At 32.8% G+C, this 21,818-nt stretch overlaps 1 protein-coding gene across 1 annotated transcript; it reads right to left on the bottom strand.

The window, feature by feature from the left end:
• Positions 1-4,108: 4,108 nt before the first annotated feature.
• On the bottom strand, positions 4,109-10,818 carry LOC124942482 (vegetative cell wall protein gp1). The gene is made up of 8 exons (XM_047483001.1): positions 10,702-10,818; positions 9,876-9,975; positions 9,611-9,688; positions 8,105-8,143; positions 7,469-8,020; positions 7,305-7,379; positions 4,530-4,709; positions 4,109-4,433 (listed from the first exon to the last, which is right to left on the bottom strand). The coding sequence occupies exons 2-8, from the start codon at positions 9,951-9,953 to the stop codon at positions 4,305-4,307; spliced, it is 1,131 nt and encodes a 376-aa protein (XP_047338957.1). The 5' UTR covers positions 9,954-9,975; positions 10,702-10,818; the 3' UTR covers positions 4,109-4,304.
• Between the last annotated feature and the right edge of the window lie 11,000 nt (positions 10,819-21,818).

Raw genomic sequence — 21,818 nt, 5'->3', positions numbered from 1 at the left:
TATATATATATATATATATATATATATATATATATATATATATATATATATATATATATATATATATATATATATATATATATATATATATAAATACATTATATCCATTTGTTGGATAAATATTAGTAATAATATTGTTTACTTTTAAAGTATTTATCCCTTATATTGTGGTATATATACGTATAAATTAAATTTTTAATTTTTATCCTTTAAATTGAGAAACTAAATTGTAAAGAGAAAAAATGTTAACTATATTTTTCTCTATATTTAAAGATAAGAAAACATACTTATAATCCTTATTCTCAAGAGAACACAGATTAATTACTTAAATATATATATTCTTTTTCACTTAATACCTAAAACTTAATTTATAAATACATATTAAAAATACATTTCAATTTTATATTTCATAATAGTGTATATTTGTTCAATACATCACTTAATACATATATTGAATACTTTATAATTCTATTAATATAGGTCATTTGCCAACAATTAATTAGTATAGTAAAATGGGCAGGTTCAATGATTCAAGAAATATTGAAGGACAACTCAGGTCCTCATCAAACTTACTAAGAACTTAGAAGAGGTGGTGGTGGTAGTTGAATGGTCAAATATCTCTTAACATATAAACACGTATAGTACATAGATTCATCCCTACAAAAATTATTAATGGTTTCTAATTTCATAAGATATAAAGTATTTCCCATTTCTCTATCCACAACAATTAGTGGGTTACTTCTTTTCCTTTATCTTTCTTACTCATTAATTTAACATGTCACATTAATAAAGTTCATTTTGTAAAGTTGTATAGAGGTGATTTTTATTTAATTAATTAGGTTTTAAAAATAGTAAAAATTATTGTTGTTGTGCGAAGGAATTAATATCTCGACATAAGCCAATAGGCAGATCTTGTGCCACCCCACCTGATCGCATGAAATTAGCATGCATTTTGTCTCCTGAGACTCTTTCCTAGGTTATTTATCTAGCGATAGATCCTTTAGATTAAAGACAAATATGCTTCAATCCCGGATAGTTGGTGATGAACATTATGAAATTGTGCAAATGGTTAAGCAAACTTTACCGCGTTACAAAGAGCTTCAATACATTATAGCTATTATCTGATTAATCAAATTATTTGAATTCCACTTTTATTTAATTAAGACGTTTTACGTGAAAATTAAATGTGATTTTTGTTTTCATTTTTTAAGCTTAAATATCTCTACTAGTATTGATTGATGACATAAAACTAGAACTAGAACATAGGTTCAATTCACATTAAAAATGCTATGTGATTAAATAAGTCATTCTAGTAACCCTATCAATAAATCCAAGTAAAAAAACAAAACAAAAAAGAGATGAACCTACAAATTTAGTTATGACTTTTTGAATGTTGTTTGGTCAAGATTAATAACTTTTATTGTTTATCTTTAGCTTTTAATTTTTTTATTTTTCACTTGTTTTATTTGGTTGGTTGTGTTTACATAATTCTAATTAAGCTTTTTTTTTAATTCATTTGAAACTAAAAGCATATTAAACTTTAGAAAAGATACTCAATTTACAGCATTTACTTGGTTCAATTTCCCATTCAACTTGTAAAGTTGACTGAATTGATCAATTATGTGGTCCTGTGGATGATTAACATTAACCAAAGATCCATTAAAAGTATAAATTTTAATAAGCATTGTTAACCATTTCATCAACAACTTTGGCCTCATCCTCAACATTGCTATTATTTAACCTGATCATCCTCACAAGAAGGCCTCTTGGTTTGTCTCGAGATCGAGAGTATCCCTTAGGGATTTGGAGTGGAAAAAGACAAATTTGTTACCTATTGACTAGTTCCATATGATATTTTCTCGATCTCAGAAAATTCTAAAAGCACTCAAAACATTAGAGGTCCCAAGGTGATTGATAGACTCTCTTCTCATTAAAGGTCCAAAATCAAAATATCTTAAAACAAACGTAAAACAATTAACTCATAAGTTACATAACTCGTTACTCAACGAAAACAAAAATAATTGCGAAGATACTTTTAAAATGAAACCGTCATCAGAGAATGTTCTTTTAGCTTAGTGATATATCACAAAACTTAAGTCGGCCATAAATTATGAGTTTGTACCTTCATGATCATTTATAGCCATTAAATAGTGTCTTTGATCAAAGGTCTAAACTTGGTCATTCATGATTTCATTAGTGATATTCAAACTACAATATAAATGGATCTTATCACTATTGGTTCCATAATCTTATTTTAATAGTTGGTTTTACCTTTTAGATTTTACATTTATCTGTCCAATTTTGATTTTCCCTTCTTTGTCCAAGTCTTAAGTGCATTTATATCCATTTCTTAAATGTCCCTTCAAAACTTTTGTTGGTTGAATCAATGTTATTTTGAGAATAATTATTCGTAATATTTTGAGATATAGTGATGAATAAACTTAAATTAATAAGTTTTTTATTTTTAATGTTCGGTATTTCTAAAGTAATAATAATAATGTTTTTTAGGAGTGAGTGAGATAACTAAAAGATTTGGATGGGAGACATATTCAAACAATAATTTATTTTGTCATTTGAAGAGTCAATGTTTTCCTATAAAGACTTCTAAGAATCCATTTGAGATAAAAATAAGAAGAAATATATTTTGCCATCTTATTACCCACACATATTACCACGCATATATTCAATTAATCTCCTTGTTCTTCAAATCATTTCATTATTTTGTCATCAATATTGTTGTTCTCCTCTGTACATATAATGTGATGAAAAACACTAGTCAACATTTTCTTCTCTTGTGTCATCTTCCTTAACAAACCACAAGTTCAAAATTATTAGGAATATATGGTATGTTCTTGATATGTTGTGGTAATGTGTATAATAATAAATCGAGTATTATCCTCGATTCCTCGCATAGACATCATTGGTTATAGACATAGTGGATTTCATTTCCCAAACCGAAACTATTTTTTTACTGTTCATAAACTATAGGTAAATATGTCCATTGTTCTATTGTCATCTATGATGAAAAACCTAAATCGTGTGTCTTTTCTTATTGTCTTTCCACTCAATAACATTACAAACTCAAATTTTCCCAACATTAGATTGTTTCCTTTCTTTTTAACTCATCTAAAGGATGAGGCGATGTCTTATTAGGATTATTGTTATGTTAGGATTCTGAAAAATAGGTTATTCAGAATTATTTGGATAAAAAAAACTTGAAAATATTGAAATGAAATATTAAAGTGATAAAATTTATTGAATTCATAATATTTATAAAGAATAAAACTAAAAAGTTAACTAATAAAACAATAATTGAAAAACATCTAATTAGACAATAACTAATAAAAAGACGATGATAAAACATAATCTTACCAGAACCAGAATAGTTGAAGTGTTAATAGTCAATACATGTCCAAATTTTCATGATTGTTTGGGTAATGTTAACTTCCTAAATTCAAAAAAAATATTATAATAAATTTAAGACAATTAAAATTTTGATTTAACTTTTAAAGTTGTATGATTTTACGATTTTAAAGGAGCTTAATGGGAGTTTAATGATTCTGATTTTAAATAATTCTTAAACTAGTTAAGGTCTTTTAATTTTAAATTCATGATTTACAATTTTACGAGTTTTAAATTATTTCAATTTTATAATTTTACAATTTATATTTACATATTTAATAAAAATCATTTATACTAATAAAATGAACTTATATAATTAATTTTGTAATTTTAACTTATTTTAATGTTATTTGTTTATTATTTTTTAAAATTAATTTTAAATTTAATTATATATATAAATAATAAATAACTTATATTTTTTTAAAATACTTGTACAATTTTAAATAAATCTCAATTTTTCGAACTTCCATTGAGTTTAGGTTGACTCAATTTCACCTAACTTGAAGAAACCTAACTAAAACCTAATTAACATGAGATAAAATTTAATAAATAAGTGCACCTTACTTAAAGAGCTGTCTATAGTCTCATAGACACAACTCTTATTATTTTATTATAAGATAATAATAATATGTAAGTAATTAATAAACTAATAGTAATAATATAATTATACATTAAGATAATAAATAATCTAGTAAACTAAACATACTCCATAAAACATATAAAATAAACTTCCAAAAGAGTAAACAGGCTTTTTCTAGAGAAATAGTACATATAATCTTTGTTAAACCAGAAGAGAAGAGAAGAGAAGCAGCAGTTAAACTATATTGTTAGGTAAGATTTGGATGAAGAGAAGCTGCAGATATCTAACACAACACAATAGATAAACAAGACATTATTTGTGTTCATTGTCTTAGCAGCATCTGTTGCAGCTGAAGAACTTGATTCCTTTGCTCAGGGGGCAAGTGATTTATCTGGTCTTGTGTCAGATTCATTACCTGTTGCAATAATGCTTTCTCCATCTCAGGTGTTATCTGCATAATATCATAATTAATTAAAACCAACAAATAACGAGAGGCGGGCTATATGTTCTCCGTTTGAAGCTGTACTGAAACTGGAATGGAACATACCGAGGAGGGAGGGCGAGCAGGCTGACTACTACTACCGGGGCCCAATGGTGGAGGAGGTCCTTGAAACAGTGTCGGCATTGGATTCTCTGGCATCCATGCTGTTGGGCCTCGTTCTTGGTTAATGGGAGCTCCTCCTCCAAGTTGAGAACTGAATTCACCAACTCCATGTGAATTGCCCATCTGCAATTGCAAACCAATGGATAATAAACAAGGAATCACAATCTCAAAGTTAAAATGGAAATGATTTTATTTTGTTTCAGATAAGTTAATCTTGTTCATAATTTAGATTGTAAAAAACTACTGACTTTATCGTTGATTGTCTTCTCCACCCAACTGAGAAAAACAAAGGTGCATACACATCATTGTATGTTTTTTTTAAATCAAACGTCATGGAAGATGTTAAAGAGGCCTCAATTTTAAGGGGTGAGTAATACTTATGGATGGAATCGCTAATGGGGTTAACAAATTACAATTTTGGACATGGTTACTGAAGTTTTGGAGAGACTAGTGGCTGATAAAAACAGAAGCATTGTAATCCATTGTTTGTTTTTTGAACATTTTTAGTTAAGTAGATGATTTCCCTAAATCCTAAACATTACGGAAAATAATAAGTACAAACAGTAGATGGTTAGTATTTTGTAAAGGTGAGATTTTAGTTGAAAAGGTTTCTGTTTTCACATCTCTCTTGGTTACTATAAATTCATCAATTTAGGTTACTTTATGGAAGTGTCTTCATAGCACGTTGTTGAATGGCCAAGAGAAATGCCAACCTACTAAATCTCATAAGGATTCTAATTCTTTAAAAAAAATGTGTAAAAGGGTTAGACAATCAGACTGTAGAGTTACAACAACAATGGAAGGGTCCAGATTCAATCTTCTAAAAACATTAGTAGTTAGAGGTAGTTAAACAAAAATATTAAACAAGTCCTACTATTATTTTAGTTATTCTAGCTTGTGGGTTGCTTGTTGTGAGACTTAGTCCTATTGGGTTGAACCAAAAAGAAAAGAAGAAAAAAGAAAAAAAGAAAGAAAAGTAAAAAGGATGGTGACAGGCTCTGGTCCTTATCTCAATCAAATTTATCAACTGAAATACCCTTCTTAATTTTGTTCATCTACAATTCAAGGCAGTGTTGTCTTTTCCCTACAATTTAAAGGGAAAATTGAAACACAAAATAACCATATCATCTCATATCCCTTATCAAACGGGATTTTAAAAAATATATATATTTGATTAATTTTTAAAAATAAAATAACTTCCTCAAACAAGCTTTTGGTGTTCTTGAGCCTCAACTTACACATATCTTTTTCAAACCCGCTAAGTATTTTGAGATTAAGACATGAACATTTACTTATGAACTTCCCAAAAGTGGAATTGGGACATCTCGGTTCAATATCCTTGGAGAAAATGGATTTGATAATTTGCTACAATTTATGGACTTGTGGTAATATACTCCAAAAATATCATGTTAAAGATGACAATTAATATGATAATTCATTTACCTAGCCTCACTCGGTATATTTCGTTTGATAATGGAGGGGAAATAGTAAAATGTCATGGATATATAACTTGGACTTTAAAGAAGAGATGACTGAGGCATCTAGAAGAAAATGATTAGCGACAAACTTGTGGTTGCAACAAGAAGAAGATGACTAATTGTAAAATTCAACTTTCCCTATGTTAAATGATGTTCTGGAATTCTCTAGAAAGGCTATATAAAGCATTAATGTGTAATCCAAAGATATCAGTATCACAATACAAAATATATATTTTTTTCATCCTCTTGTACACTCTTCTTCTCAATATTATCCATGTTACTCGTTTTGGAAACAATTTTCAAATCTTTTTTTGCAGCTGGATCAAGAAACATAAATAAATATCTAAATCTGTCTCTAACTAAGTTTAGTTTCCAAACTTTTGTGTGCCTGAGATGATCCATATGCAAAACAGAAATAAAAAGTGTTTTCAAATTGGGTCATAGTGAGAAATGAGATAGATGCAATCACGCAATAGCCTATATAACAAGCAGCCAATTAATACAGATTTAGGAAAGAATAAAAAAAAGGGCAGAAATAAGGCTAGCCATGGAAGGGCCAACCACCATTATACACCTGAAGGATCAATTATTGTAAATATCTAATCCATTGACTTATTCTGTGGAAGTTGACAAGAATAGACCATCGTACATATTCTTAACCACAATGTAACCGAACTGGTTGCAAACACTACATCAATGGCAATCTCACCTCCAGAGAACTCAAAGGTGCTATATATCTTTTTTGGCATGGAGTTAGACTAATGTAACCCAAAAAGAAGTTAAAATGTATGATGGAGGGAGGATGAGGAGCAAGAACATGATTCATACACAATTGAGAACACTTTTTATGTTAGATTTCTCATCTTAGTTGGACACAAATCCAGAAATTATTGGTGGTTTCTCATCTAAAGTTGGATCAAGATCCAGAAACAGATAGTGTTTCCAATTTCACATAAAATATTGTTACTCAATATAAGAATAATTGAAACGTCAGTTGACAAAACCACTACTGAAAAAGTAAGGAGTAAGGATCTATATGTAGGAGAAACAAAATGTGAGAAATTTGTGTATGCCAAAAAGGTGCAATGTGGTTCACAAATCAACAGCGTCCAAGCATAATTAGGGATCAGCTGTTACTATGTAAAAACAAAGAGCTTTAAACAATTCAATACTAGACTTCCTTAGATTTTTCAGCGCATATTTTCAAGAGGGGAGGAAACAGAAGAGGAAAGTAACGAACCTGATAAGGTGATTGAGATGGCAGTGGCGCCTGTTGAAAAGATGGTCCCATGTTTGGTGAAGGCTTTATGCTAGGCTGCATAAATTAATATTAGCTTAAAAACTATATTATGCAATATGAAGAAGTAAACACCAATTAAACTTAACATAACATAACAAATTTACATGATATACTGGTTGTGAATGATGCATTTGAGGAGGGGCACCAGAGTGTGGGAAGCCAACATTTAGACCCATTTGTGAGTGATGCTGATGAGAGAAAGCTGGCATTGAAGGTTGTTGTGGTCTCTGCTGAGGAGGCAGAGGTGGTTGAAGAGGCATATGGGGAAATCCGCTGGTTTGCATTGGTTGTTGCAGTTGGGTGGGACCAGTAGGCATTGGAGGTTGAAGCGGAAGTGCTTGTGAACCAATATGAGGTGGAATAGATGGCAATGGAGGAATGTGTGTTGTTTGGGCACTCAAATGGCCCATAGGCTGCACCGGTTGAAGAGGATGATTTTGCAAGGATGGTGGTGATTGGAGGGCTGGAGGAACATTTGTTGATGAGGATGGAATCATGGAAGGGAAATGTTGCTGCTTTCTTGCAAGAGGTGGTGCTAGAGATGAAACAGTTTGATGACTTTGTTCTGGCTGGGTGGCCTGTGTATTTGGCTGCTGAGCAGGCACTACTGATTGAGGGGGTTGTTGTGCTGATGCTGCTGGTTGGGCGTTTGGAGCCTAAATAAGAAAAAAAAGGTTGCTTAAAGAAGACGAACCAGTACATATTGAAAGAAATAGTTCCAACATGACAAAGAAACATACCGGCTGAGAGGGCCGGACCATTCCAAGCATGATTTGTGCCTAATTGTTAAACACGAGAATTAATGAGAAACTTCTACTAGTTAAGTAAAATCAGTTACAGCAATGTCTTGTAACTTTTTTTAAACTAAAGAATGACTTCAATCTTTCATAGAAGAATTTCACTAGCTTCCCTTATTAAAATGCCACAAGAACCACATTCAGACAGAATGGAAAGAGAAATAGAGGCAAATGAGGCTGATTAATCCCCAAGAGAAATTAACCCTCCCACTCTGCATTATCATTGAAGAGAACATTGATCCTTTCTAGAAACTGTTATATTGTCACAATCACAATCTTATTGGAAAATTGTCAAAGTTAAAATTGAAAGTGGTTTTTCTTTTGTTTAGTATAAGATTGGGTTTTGGATCATTATCTAGATTATAGAGTCACTTTTTACTTCATTTGGTATAAAAGTCATGATCAGATCGATTATTTTCTAAATTATTGTGAATTTTTGACAAACAACAAATGTAAATTTATCTAGACATTCAAACGTGATAACAAATCGGCATTAGGTCCACTTATGTTTATCTATTGATTTATTCAAAACAATGTCATCTCTCTATAGGACTTATAATTACTTTCTTGAACCAATTAGTTCAGGGGAGAAAGCTTCAAGCACGACTTATATAAAAGAAATTATATGATCTACAAAGTTCTAGTCTGACAATTATAAGACATTAGTCAACAGAACAGTGTATATGAACGCAAAATAGCTTGATTCATCTGTAATGAATCACAAACAAAGAAAAAGAGAACAGTATTAGGACCCATAATTTTGTTGAGATTAAATCCAAAAGAAAAGGGGCTAGGATAACATTGAAAGTCCAAATAAATCAAATACATCCAAAAGGATCAACTCTTGACCAAGCTCTGATTTACTCTGTTGCAAAGCAGTTTCAAAGCTACTCTTTTATGTAGCAGTTCAGTTATGATGTGAGAGTAAAATCAGATGTAGAAATAAAAGCAGCTTCTTCCAAACAAGATAATCAGTCTTGATACTGAAATCCAATTACACACAATAATATATTTAAATATGAAATATTACCATTAGATGCACTGACCCATATATACACTATTTTTAAACTCAGATACAATAGAAACTTGTTTCACCTCAATCTTGGAACCCTTCACTCTCACCTCAATCTTATACAAAAAGGGTGAATCTTCAAAATGAAGAATACAAGGAAAGAGTATTTAATTTTTTTCATAAAATAGAGTACATCAATATTTAAATAACTACAGAATTACAGTTTCTTCAAATATGGATTATGACCTAATCCGAAACAGACTACAAATTGGATTAACATGGATCAAATCAACTGGATTGACCAATAATTATGTAGATTAGACTATACAAATCGGTTTGGATTAATTTGTTTGCACACCCCTAGGTAGAGAGTAATAGGACAGACAGGACTATCAAATAGACAGGCAAGATACAACCAAAAGAAACTAGAATGAGACCTGAAAAAGGGCCTTCGTTAATCCAGGGTTTTGCACAAGAATTTGTCTGGCCTGCGGTTCATTCTGATCAATTAGTGCCTGCCAGACACAAAACCACAAAGATATGGAATGTAACCCAAGAATCTTGAAAAATAGTTTGAGCAGTAGTTGCAAGTAAATATGAAGATTGAACTGACAAAGACCCCAATTAATTCTGGAAACAGAACAAAACCTTAAGAATACAAATGAGAAAAGCATTTCTTTGGAGAAAATGAAAGTAACATACCTGCATTTGACACATAATTTCATAGAGCTGATTTTTCGACATGCCAGCTATATTAGGCGTTATGCTTTCTGTCGACATTGCCACACTTTTCCCAAGGAACCTAAAGCAAGTAGAAAGGTGGATGAGAAACCTGTCGTCAATATTGCAAGTTCTGTTCAGACAAAAGTTCCCTCTGGAAAAATTTAGCTAAATTATGTAACCTTATTATAACTAATTTAAATTATTTTCAAGATGAAACAAAATTGCAAACTATAGAAAATGTTAGCGTAGGAACATGATACATCTCAAATCCAGTAAAGAAACAAAGGTATGTCTTACTTTAACCAGCCAAAAAAATCAAGAACAAAAATCCCAAACCTACACCTTAACATAATAATGGAAACCCATCAAAGAAAGCAAACACCTATTGGTCTTAGAACTATCACTATGACAGCTTTCATAATTTTAAAACCAGAATCATTAATAAATATTACAATTCTTAACAACAGCCTAATCAATCATAAAAGCCAATATCTTCAGATTGCCAAGAACCCAAATTGATTAATCTCATATCAACTTGAAACCTCCACCAAATAACATAAATTAAAATATTTCGTTGTCCAAGCATTCTATCAAACAGTTGGTGTGCAGCCACCGTATCTCAGAACCAAATCAAAGATAACAAACATTCATTATAGATCACACCGTAGAACCTATGCATTGAAGCTATAAAAACCCACTAAAAGATTCATACAAGAAATCGACAAAAGTCTTTTTTTGACAATTATCAATACGATATGTGAAATCTAGGTGTGTCATACGAAATCTGGTAAGACTTAGAACTTACCTTCTTGGTGAAGCTGTAGAATTCCACTTCACTTTCGATTGAGGAATTGAAAACTCAAGAGAGAATCGCGAAAGAGTGAAAGTGCAGAGGGCAAAGGGCCGAGATTTAAAGCGACGAAATAACAGCACGAGGGAAGGTAAGTTTTAAAGAGAAAGCTCTGAGAAAGGAAGAAATATCGTATCTGCCCTCAAACTTGTACAAGATGTTTATAAAAACCCTTGAACTCAAAGACATTTCATACTATCTATTTTCTTATTTATTTCATTTAAATGACTTTGGAATATTTTATAAAAATTCAATAAAAATAAACATAATATATTTTATAAAAATAAATTTTTTGATTTAATTTTTTAAAATTTTTATTTTAATTTTTGTGCCAAATTATAAAACTCAAAAAAAAGTGGGTTGATTTATTTATTATCATAAAATTAATTTATGAATATAATAAATTTTAATTCTCTTTATTTTCCAAATTTATTTATTTATTTGTGAATAATAATAATTATTATTATTTGTTATTATATTTAATGAGTATTACCTTTAGATTTAATATTAATATTAATATTTTAAATCGAATAAGAATTGACGAATAAACAATAAAATATTTTCTAAAAATGGCCAAAATATTAGAAGTAGAGACTGTTTTTTTAACGGGCATGTGAGACATAGCGTCAAAATTTTTTTCATGTGTAATCAAGCACAGAACCTTTAAAAAAAATAAATTCAAAGGCGATGTTGTTTTACATGGCAATAATTTATTTTTCCTAATTTTATAAGAAAATTTAGGTAGCAACTCTTTAGTCGCAAACTGATTTTTTTAACAATTCCCATATTTAATTAAATTTTATTTCAAAATTTTCGATGAGATATTTATATTTTATATTTATTTCTTAAAAGTCGAAAAAACGTTTATTTCGGGGCGGATGTTTGTAAACGCGTACAGTTTTTTGTCGACTCTGTTGGGGACTTTTGATGCTTAACTTAAAAATAATATTTTGGCCATTAAATTTTAGAAAAATATATTTTACACTTACATGGGTATTAAAGACCCATAATTTTGTTTTCTTAATGTGCATGAGCTACGGGGCTCCGATGTGAAGATAGTATAAGGTATACGTCGTTGGACGAAGCATATACATCTATTGATTACGTTCTAGGATTATCCACATGGAATTCAGAAAATGTGAAAAGTGGAAAAGATTAAGTTCAACGTTAGAAGATTATAGAAAAAGAGACTAAGTCAAACTTTAAGAAAAGATTAAGTCTAAACTTAGAAAATTTTAGAAAAGAAGAGAAGTTAAGAAAGGCTAAGTCCAATTTTGGAAAATTCTAGAAAATCTTAAAAGAGAAAAATAAAAAAAAAAATCTAGAAATTAAAAGAAAAAATATAATCTAGCTAGTTCTTGTCTTTGTGTTTTACTACTCACGATTATAGGCGTAAGCATGATCAAGAAAGACGTGTGAGACGGAAAGATGATCAAGAAAGATGTGTGAGATGCAAAGACGATCAAGAAAAACGTGTGAGACGTAAAGACGATCAAGAGAGAAGCGTAAGACACAAAGATGATCAAGAAAGACGAGAAGATTTAAAGATTCGAAGGCTTAGACTAGATTTCTATATACTTATAATGTAAATCTCTTTATGAAGATACATGAACAACATTGTAATGAAAGGATGATGGGTGCATGTTTGCGGCTGTTTGCGTCTTATCCACAGGCATAGGAAAATCAATTTAATTTCTTTGATACTCACATCTTTTCTTCACATAACTAGTTCTAGGAATGAGCGTCTATTGCATACTAGGGTTTATGTGCATACGAGCAACGCGTTGCTTGTTTTTATTTGATAAAGGTTCAAATTCACTCTGTTCTCTTCAACTCACGCATATTCATATTCATCATCATTCGCAATGACTAACCCACTAAGAAGGTTCAATGAGTCATTTCTTCTAATCCCCGTGATACGCTAATACAATCGGGGCAACAATTTGAGGACTTCACAGTAGAAATCGAAAATTATCCGACAATAGAACCCCTTAGACTAAAAAGCTTGTGACAAAAAAGAGAAAGAGAATGCATGGCGTTCATGGACGGTTGGGAAGCTACAAAAAAGTCTATTCAAAACAAGAGTTGGGCAAGCACGCCAAACCCAAGGATAAGATGCTCATCAAGACAACATATTTTTCCTAAACATGGTCAACAATCATCACAAGCAAGGAGTCCCCACCTTGGACGGAGAAGAACTCTCAGCACTCTTCAACGTCGACATGCTCAAAAGATACTTCGTCTAAAGCATGCGTGATGAAGTCCATTCACGAAATCTTATTCTTTGGTTCTTCACAAGAAATGAACTACATCGGGCATGATTTTCTCATATTATGAGAGTACGTAAGTAACCTCCCACGAGGTTCGGTCTCTAAAAAAATCATTTCTTTTACAATGAACTGCGTTGGACCTGAATTCCCCTAACTATGGGATACGTAGGTAGCTTGTATGAGCCCGATCCTAAACTTTTTCATAAAAACACAAAACTCTATTTCAACACCAGGGGAATTTTTATTAAAATAAAAATAATGGTTAAAATGATGAACTTTTAGCTTATGTAAAAAAACTAACATTGACCAGGTCAAACGTGAAAACCCAACATCGAAATTAGGGGCATTGAAAACGATCAAATTCTTTCACGCAATTGATTATGATCACATTAAGACAATTGTTGACTTTTTGATCCCTCTAAACGAATTATGAATAAAGAAATTAATACGAAAAGTGAAATAATGATTTAGAAAACAAGTAAAGATAAGGAAATGTCAACTGTTTCCTTGATTGTCTCAAAAGGAGCCAAAATAACTCTTGAAATTTGAATAGAGTACTATCCGATTGAAATCGCTCGAAAGTCTTACGAGGCGTCTAAAACCTTGTTGGAAAAACTCGTGGAAAAGTTAAAATGCCAAACTCTAAACCATTGTTACCAACAAAGGCGTTTCATCTCTAAAGGAGGTTATGCGTAAGAACTCAAGGTCTCTAAAAAATATGAGAATACAAGAACTTATATTAAACAAGATTGTGTTTGTTGAGATATTGAAATCATCACTTGTTGTTCAACCTAGACTTTTGTCCGGATTGCTAAATGCAAAAAAAAAAATTATATCGATTCTATCAGATATACCCTAGTCATAGGAAAATAAATAGTGAAAAAGACACTCATAATGGTTGAGATATTGAAATCACCACTTCTTATTCACCTAGACTTTTATCAGATTTTCTAAAAGCAAGAACAAGAGTGTATCGATTCTATCCGATATACCTCGAGTATGTCTTAAGAAATACATTTTAAGGCTTAGAGTTTGAAGCACATAACTTCCTAAAGAGAAACGAGATATAATCTCATGGTACGTGGTCGAAAGATTAAGCTTGACGTGAACTTTATATATTGATGTTCAAGGAAAATCGACGATATCGTTAGTACTAGAGTTTGAATTCGTAATTGATAAACTTTGTGTCGAAGAAATGCACTTACGATTGGTCTCATTTTGAATAGTCAAAGAGACAATGTACTGAATTGGTTCTTGAAGATGTTTTGATTTAACGTCACCAAAATATGAGAACGTAGAGGCACTCAAATATCTAGAATGTTGAAAAGGTCTACATTTTGTTTCTCAAGTGTGGTTGACTAGACATGTGAAAAGAAAATACGGAAACATTTTTTGTTTGGGGCATTTTTATTAAAATAAAAATAGAAATGTTTTTAGTTACTTAGCTTAAGTGGAAAAGCTAAACCTTAGGTTAAGTGAACAAGCTATTTTGAATGACAAAGATTTATGTTTCTTAGTGATGCAGCGTGCGTGGCTAGGATGAACCTTTATCAAGATTCGTTGATTCTTACGAATACCGAAAGTCGATAGATATTGAGGAAACCTCGTTTTCTGATTAATAATCTTTCCCTAACAAAGTGTTTTAAGATTCTTTAAATACTCAAACCCTAGCTTGCAAAAGAAATAAACAACTTTTAATAAATTGCAAAAAACACCCGAAACTAATAAAAATGCAATTTTGAGCCCCTAAACGTTTCCGCCCGAAAAACACTAGGCAATCGTCGAAATCTGACACTTGCGAGATATTTTCGGATGCTGCAACTTTCGCATAAACGCCTCTTCGACTCGCACCGCATCATTCCCCCCAGGGTAGAAAAGATTCGTCCTCGAATCTGGAACCGCATCATCCTCATCAGAAGACTCACCCACAAAAGGAACAAGATGCTTCACATTGAACACATCAAAGGTACGCACATGGCTGGGAAGGCGTAAACGATAAGCATTGGGGTTGATCTTCTCCACAATCTCAACAGGACCAATCTTCTTAGCAGCAAGCTTGCTATATTCATGAGCTGGAAAACGATCCTTAGTCAGAATAGCCCACACAAAGTCACCAACTTCAAAATCAACAGCACGCCTTCTCGAATCAGCCTTCTCCTTGTACTTGGCAGTAGCAGCAACCAAGCGGTCATGAGTGGTCTGATGAACCTGAGCCAACTGACCAACAAAATCCGCAGCAGTGGAATGAGGACGCACCTTGCTGGGCAGCGCTAACAAATCAAGAGGAGCACGCGGAGACAGCCCGTAAATCACATGGAAAGGACTGAAACCAGTGGAGCGATTAACAGCATGATTGTGAGCAAACTTCCCAATGAAAGGGCGAAGAGCCTGGTTCATCATACACATAAAGGTGCTAGGAGCATTCGACAGACCACACGGCATAACCAGCCACTCATATAAGCCCTCACGAGTCTTAAAGGCAGTCTTCCACTCATCACCCATGCGAATACGAATCTGATGGTATCCACTCTTGAGATCCAGTTTGCTAAACACAGAAGCACCACCCAACTGATCCAACAAGTCATCCAACCGGGGAATAGGAAACCGATAACGCACTGTAATCTTGTTGATAGCACGACTATCAATGCACATACGCCAAGACCCATCCTTTTTTGGGGTAAGAAGGGCCGGGACAGCACAGGGACTAAGGCTCTCTCGAATGTGTCCCTTAGCCAGCAAGTCCTCCACCTGTCTACACAACTCTTCATGTTCTTTGGGACTCATGCGGTAATGAGGACGGTTGGGTAGGGCAGCACCTGGAACCAAGTCAATGTGATGCTGGATATCACGCAAAGGAGGCAAGGCACAAGGCAGATTCTCAGGAAAAACATCTGCAAACTCCTGTAACAGCGGCTGCACTGGAATAGGCACCTCAGAACTAGCACCACAGGTAATCAGCGAACAAAATAGAGCAAACACCATGCCCGATTCGACCATGGCGGTCTGAAAAGGACCCCGAGACAACAAGGTGGTAGGGGGGGACGCATGATGAGTGGGGGCAGCACCCTTCTTGGGCTGATTTGGCATCAACACAATCTTGGTACCATGAAATAAGAACGTGTAGGTATTAGCACGCCCATCATGTATAACGGAATGATCAAACTGCCAAGGGCGACCAAGTAAAAGGTGACAAGCATCCATAGGAACCACATCACAATATACAGCATCACGATAATGGGAACCAATGGAAAAATTAACAAGTACGCGCTTCGAAACTGTAACATCCGTACCTTGACTCAGCCAGGACAGGCGATAAGGCTTGGGGTGAGGTTCAGTGGACAGACCCAGCTTCGAAACTGCAACCTCAGAAATCACATTCTCACAACTCCCAGCATCAATGATGAAGGTGCAAACTTTGCCACCGATGGTACAAGTGGAATGGAACAGATTATTGCGTAACCAATCGTTGTCAGGAGCACGAGGGGTTAAACATGATCGACGAATCACCAAAAGGGGGCCAACATCACCAGAAACATACTCCTCCGCTGCCTCATCATCATAAACATCATACACTGGGGCTGAATCTGAAGGAAGAGCAGAGTCAGGATCATCCACCTCAGTAAAAAGACCACGATTGGTGGACTTTGGGTTGCGACACTCTGCTTGGCGATGGCCAACTTCACCACAATTGAAACAACGCAAGCCACCGGGACGTCCCTGCGGGGGGGGCTGTAGTGCTGCGAGGGGGGCTGGGGTGGGATGGGCCGGCTGGGAAGAAGAACCAATGCCACTAGTGGGGACAACCTGTTTTCCAAAGCTACCCAAACCGCGCCTGGCTAGCTGTTTCTCAGCCTGTGAAGCACGCTGATGTGCCTCAGAAACAGTCAAGGGATCAAACATATTCAAAATATCCTGCAACTGGAGGCGAAGGCCACCAATATAGCGAGAAACCAACTGGAGAGGGGACTCAGACAGGTCAACACGAGCCACAAAGGTGTAAAACTCAGTGGAATAGTCATCCACAGAACGAGAACCCTGACGAAGATTCTGGAACCGCTGGTACAGGTTACGTTCGTAATTATATGGTAGAAACGCAGCCCTAATATGCTTCCTGAATTTGTCCCAATTCGTGAGCTTTGCCTTACCATGACGAACACGCGTCTGTTTCAACTGCTGCCACCATGCTTGTGCACGACCATGTAAGCGGATCGTAACAAGGGGTACACGACGATCTGCAGGAACTTCCTTGAAATCCAGAATCTCTTCAACCTGAGAAAGCCAATCAATAAACTCTTCCGGTGATAGACTACCATCGAACTTAGGGATGTCCACCCTGAAAGCCTGCTCCCAGCGATGATTGGGGCGTTCAGGGGATCGATTCCGAAGACCACCGAAGGGGTTTTCATCTGTCATCGTAACATCATCTTCAGGGTGGTGCATGTGCATAGATGCATCCATCCGTTGCGTCAACCATTCAACCTGCCGCCTCAAATCGTCGTTATCACGGCGAAACTCAGCGTTTTCACGTCGCAACTCAGCAAGGTCACCATCATCAGCACCAGGGGTAGGGTTGCGCGGCTGTCTTCGGGGCGGCATACCTCAGGGTCGACTGGAAACTGATACCAACTGATGCAGCGTGCGTGGCTAGGATGAACCTTTATCAAGATTCGTTGATTCTTACGAATACCGAAAGTCGATAGATATTGAGGAAACCTCGTTTTCTGATTAATAATCTTTCCCTAACAAAGTGTTTTAAGATTCTTTAAATACTCAAACCCTAGCTTGCAAAAGAAATAAACAACTTTTAATAAATTGCAAAAAAACACCCGAAACTAATAAAAATGCAATTTTGAGCCCCTAAACGTTTCCGCCCGAAAAACACTAGGCAATCGTCGAAATCTGACACTTGCGAGATATTTTCGGATGCTGCAACTTTCGCATAAACGCCTCTTCGACTCGCACCGCATCACTTAGCTTAAGTAAACAAGTTAAGTCAAATGTAGAATATTTTAGCTTAAGTGGATAAGCTAAACGCAAAAGATTTTAGCTTAAGTGGAAAAGCTAAACATAAAGATTCTTAACTTAAGTGACAAACTAAGTCAAACACAATATGTTTAGCTTAAGTGGACAAACTAAGTAATTTAAAGTTTATTAGTTTAAATGAACAAGCTGGATACAAAATAATGTAGTTTAAGTGGACAAACTAAGTCATAACACAAGATTTTAGCTTAAGTGGACAAGTTAAACACAAAAATTACTTAGCTTAAGTGGACAAACTAAGTTAAACACAACTTAAGTGGACAAACTAAGTAATTTAAAGTTTCTTAGTTTAAGTGAACAAACTAGATATACAATAATTTAGCTTAAGTGGACAAGCTAAAAGACATTTCTTAGTTTAAGTGTACAAACGAAGTAATAGTCAGGTTAAAAGTAAAAACACTTCAGAGTTCTTAGTTTAAGTGGACAAATTAAGTCAAATACAATAATTTCGTTTCTTAGCTTAAGTGGACAAGCCAAGTATTTTAATGTTTTTTAGCTTAAGTGGACAAGCTAAACAGGGAATAACTTACCATAAGTAGACAAGTTAAAAGATATTTCTTAGTTTAAGTGGACATATTAAGTTATAACTCAGGGTTCTTAGTTTAAGTGGACAAACTAAGTCAAACGTAAGATTTTCGTTTCTTAACTAAAGTAGACAAGTTAAGTCAAACACCATAACATTTTTAATTCTTAGTTTAAGTGTACAAAATAAGCCCTAGTCTGGTTAAAACCAATAGTTGTCAAGTTTCTAGATGAACCAAATGGATAGTCGTTACATTTCGAATTCTTCAACAAACGTCATACGAGCATTAGGATGGAAGTGTTGCGAACATGGGCATCATCAAGTTTTATCTCTCTATCTTTTGATTATTTTCAATAAACAAATCCGAGAAAAATAATAAATTTGGGAGATTCAAATGATTTGCCTATTACTCAAGGTTGGACATTCATTTTACTAAAATCAAAATTTTCATTCAAATTTTGTCCAAAAGGGCATTTTATAGACACTCATTTTTGTTCCCCAAATTTATATTTAAAAAAAAACTAGAACCTACAAAATAATTTTTATTTGAAAATATAAAATTACTTTTGTAGTTTTATAAATATGTTGAATTTTAAATAATTTAATTTATTATTAAATATGTTATTTTATTTTATATGCTAAAATAAATAAATAAATAAATAAATAAATAGGCTAATATATATATATATATATATATATATATATATTAGTTTATCTGTGAAAATAAATAGGATAAATAAAATTAATAAATATTAATTTTGTGGGAGATTATTTACATGCACAACAAATTCTAAATGACTTATGTAGCATTTAAAACTCACTTTAAGCTCTCATTTCATTTTAATTCAATTTATAAATTTCAATTTTATATATTTGATTTACAATTTAATTAGCATTTAAAACTCACTTTAAGCTCTCATTTCATTTTAATTCAATTTATAAATTTCAATTTTATATATTTGATTTACAATTTAATTTATTTAAATTTAAATTATTAGATGAGAATCACTACTAATCTAATTTAAAAACTTTATTTTTGTTGAATTAAATTTATTCCATTAACTTTATATTATAAATATTTAATTTTAAATTTAAATTGTGAAATTAGAAAAAAGGATTTGTCTTGCTCAAGAACAACAATCTCAAAAATATCACAACAGGAAACTACATGATTTGCTAATAACTTATCAACCAGGAAACTACATGATTTGCTATTAACTTATCAACCTTGTCTTCGACGAAGTTCACTGACCAACCCACGACTCACGATTTGTTTACATTATAACGATTTGTTTATATTATATTCGATTTGTTTATATTATATTATATTTTTTTCATTTAAATGACTTTGGACTATTTTATAAAAACTTAAAAAATAAATATAATATTTTTATAAAAATAAAATTTTTGATTTATTTTTTAAAATATTTGTTTTAAGTTTTGTGTCTTAATTATAAAACTCCAATAGTGAACTGATTTATTTATATTCATAAAATTAATTTTTTAATATAATAAATTTTAATCTCTTTTATTTTTTAATTTATTTATTTATGAATAATTATTATTATTCTTTATTATAATTAATATGTTTTACCTTTAAATTAAATTTGATAGGAATTGACAGATAAAATAAGTATAAAATATTTTTTAAAAATGACCAAAATATTAGAATTAGAGGCAATTTTTTAACAAGCATGTGAAACATAACGCCAAAAACGTCAAAGTTTTTTTGTGTAACCAAACACCAAACTCTTAAAGAATCTCTTTTCAAAAACGTTATTAATTTACCTACCAATAATTTATTTTTCCTAATTTTATAAGAAAATTTAATTGGCAAAATTTTCATCACAATTTTACTTTCAAACAATTCCTCGATTTGATTTAATTTTATTTCAAAATTGTCAATAAGATATTTATATTTTATATTTATTTCTTAAAAGTCTAAAAAATCATATTTTTCGGAAGGCAAACAATCTCCAAAAGTTGTTTGTCCGAATTATCATTTTCCGTGCTTAACACGCCTATAAGACTTTCATCTTGTCTCAGTCTAAGTGTTGCCGATATGTGGATTTGTCATCAAAACAAACTGTCCATTATAGCTTGGGGCTGTAAGTATTTCATGATATCTGCAACAAATCAATCAAAACAGGAAGGTGAAGAACTGTTGTATCGGCTAAACTTATTTTGTCAAAAGGAGAATACATCAAAGTTGGATTAGTTAAGAAAAAAACAGTATAATAGGGTATTTTGTGTACTATCCAATATGCACCTTTGAATTGTAGGTGAAAAGACATAAGTAGATGATTTAAATGATAAAGTGATTGATGATGGGATAAAGCTTCATCATACCAGCCCTAAGTTTCAAAGATAATTTGCAAAAAAAGGCATGGATCAACCAATAGAAGATCATAAGCAAAGAAGATGAAATGATTTGTTCAAGAGAACTCTCAATTGTAGCTACTGTATGCTGATTCTTCCACAACCTTAATACCGGAAAATTCCACTATCCAGAAAAATATATTACTCAGTTAACAGAATTCCTCAACTCCAAGAAAAATAACTATGTTAAATGAAACAAAGCTTTAGGGATTTTCAAAGCCTCTCGTGATTAACCATTAAAATTCAATGAGTTAAGTGCTGGAAAACAAAGAGAGTGAAGGCAGTTTTTACCCTGTTAAGGAAGTATTGAATACTACTTCACCAACTTGGATTCCTTTAGCACCAAAAGACTTGGCCTTCCAGACTGAACCATCTTCAAGAACAAGCAGCCTCGCATCAGACGTCTTCCATGGCTTTTCAGCCAACCCTACGACCAATGCATAAAACTCTCATCATTTAACTTACTTAGGCAAATTTCCTAGAGACATGTTATATAGTTGAGCCATGGCTATCGCAGGCCCTTTCAATAAGGAGAAAAGTAAGGCAATATTAATCGTGCAATTGGGAAAATAAGGCATTTCTAGAACATAGCTCTGAGAAGATGGAGTCTTACCACAAAGCTTGTCAGAGAGATATCCATTGATGCCGCAGCCACTCCTTCTCTATTGGGGGTTTGCAGTTACAGTGGCCACTTATGAATGTAGTACTAGTTGAAGGGACTTTGACAATTAAGAAGATTGGAACAAAACACATAATTATCTAAATCTTATACCAAACAAAAAGTAAATCAATTTTAACTTTGACAATTAAGAATATTGGAACAAGATAACCGATTAAGAAGACAGTAATACTTCATATTA

This window comes from Impatiens glandulifera, chromosome 6 (assembly GCF_907164915.1).
Source record: "Impatiens glandulifera chromosome 6, dImpGla2.1, whole genome shotgun sequence".
In the NCBI taxonomy this organism is placed as follows: domain Eukaryota; kingdom Viridiplantae; phylum Streptophyta; class Magnoliopsida; order Ericales; family Balsaminaceae; genus Impatiens; species Impatiens glandulifera.
The sequence above is the reverse complement of the archived record's forward strand: the minus strand, read 5'-3'. Positions and strand labels throughout refer to the sequence as shown.

Bases quoted from the DNA above. Each gene is read 5' to 3' on its own strand.
- LOC124942482 (XM_047483001.1), bottom strand. From the start codon at position 9,953: ATGTCGACAGAAAGCATAACGCCTAATATAGCTGGCATGTCGAAAAAT. The intron at 8,021-8,104 runs GTATGTTTCTTT...TTTCTTATTTAG, and splicing joins TGGTCCGGCCCTCTCAGCCG to GCTCCAAACGCCCAACCAGC. The intron at 4,434-4,529 runs GTATGTTCCATT...GATATTATGCAG, and splicing joins CTGCTCGCCCTCCCTCCTCG to ATAACACCTGAGATGGAGAA.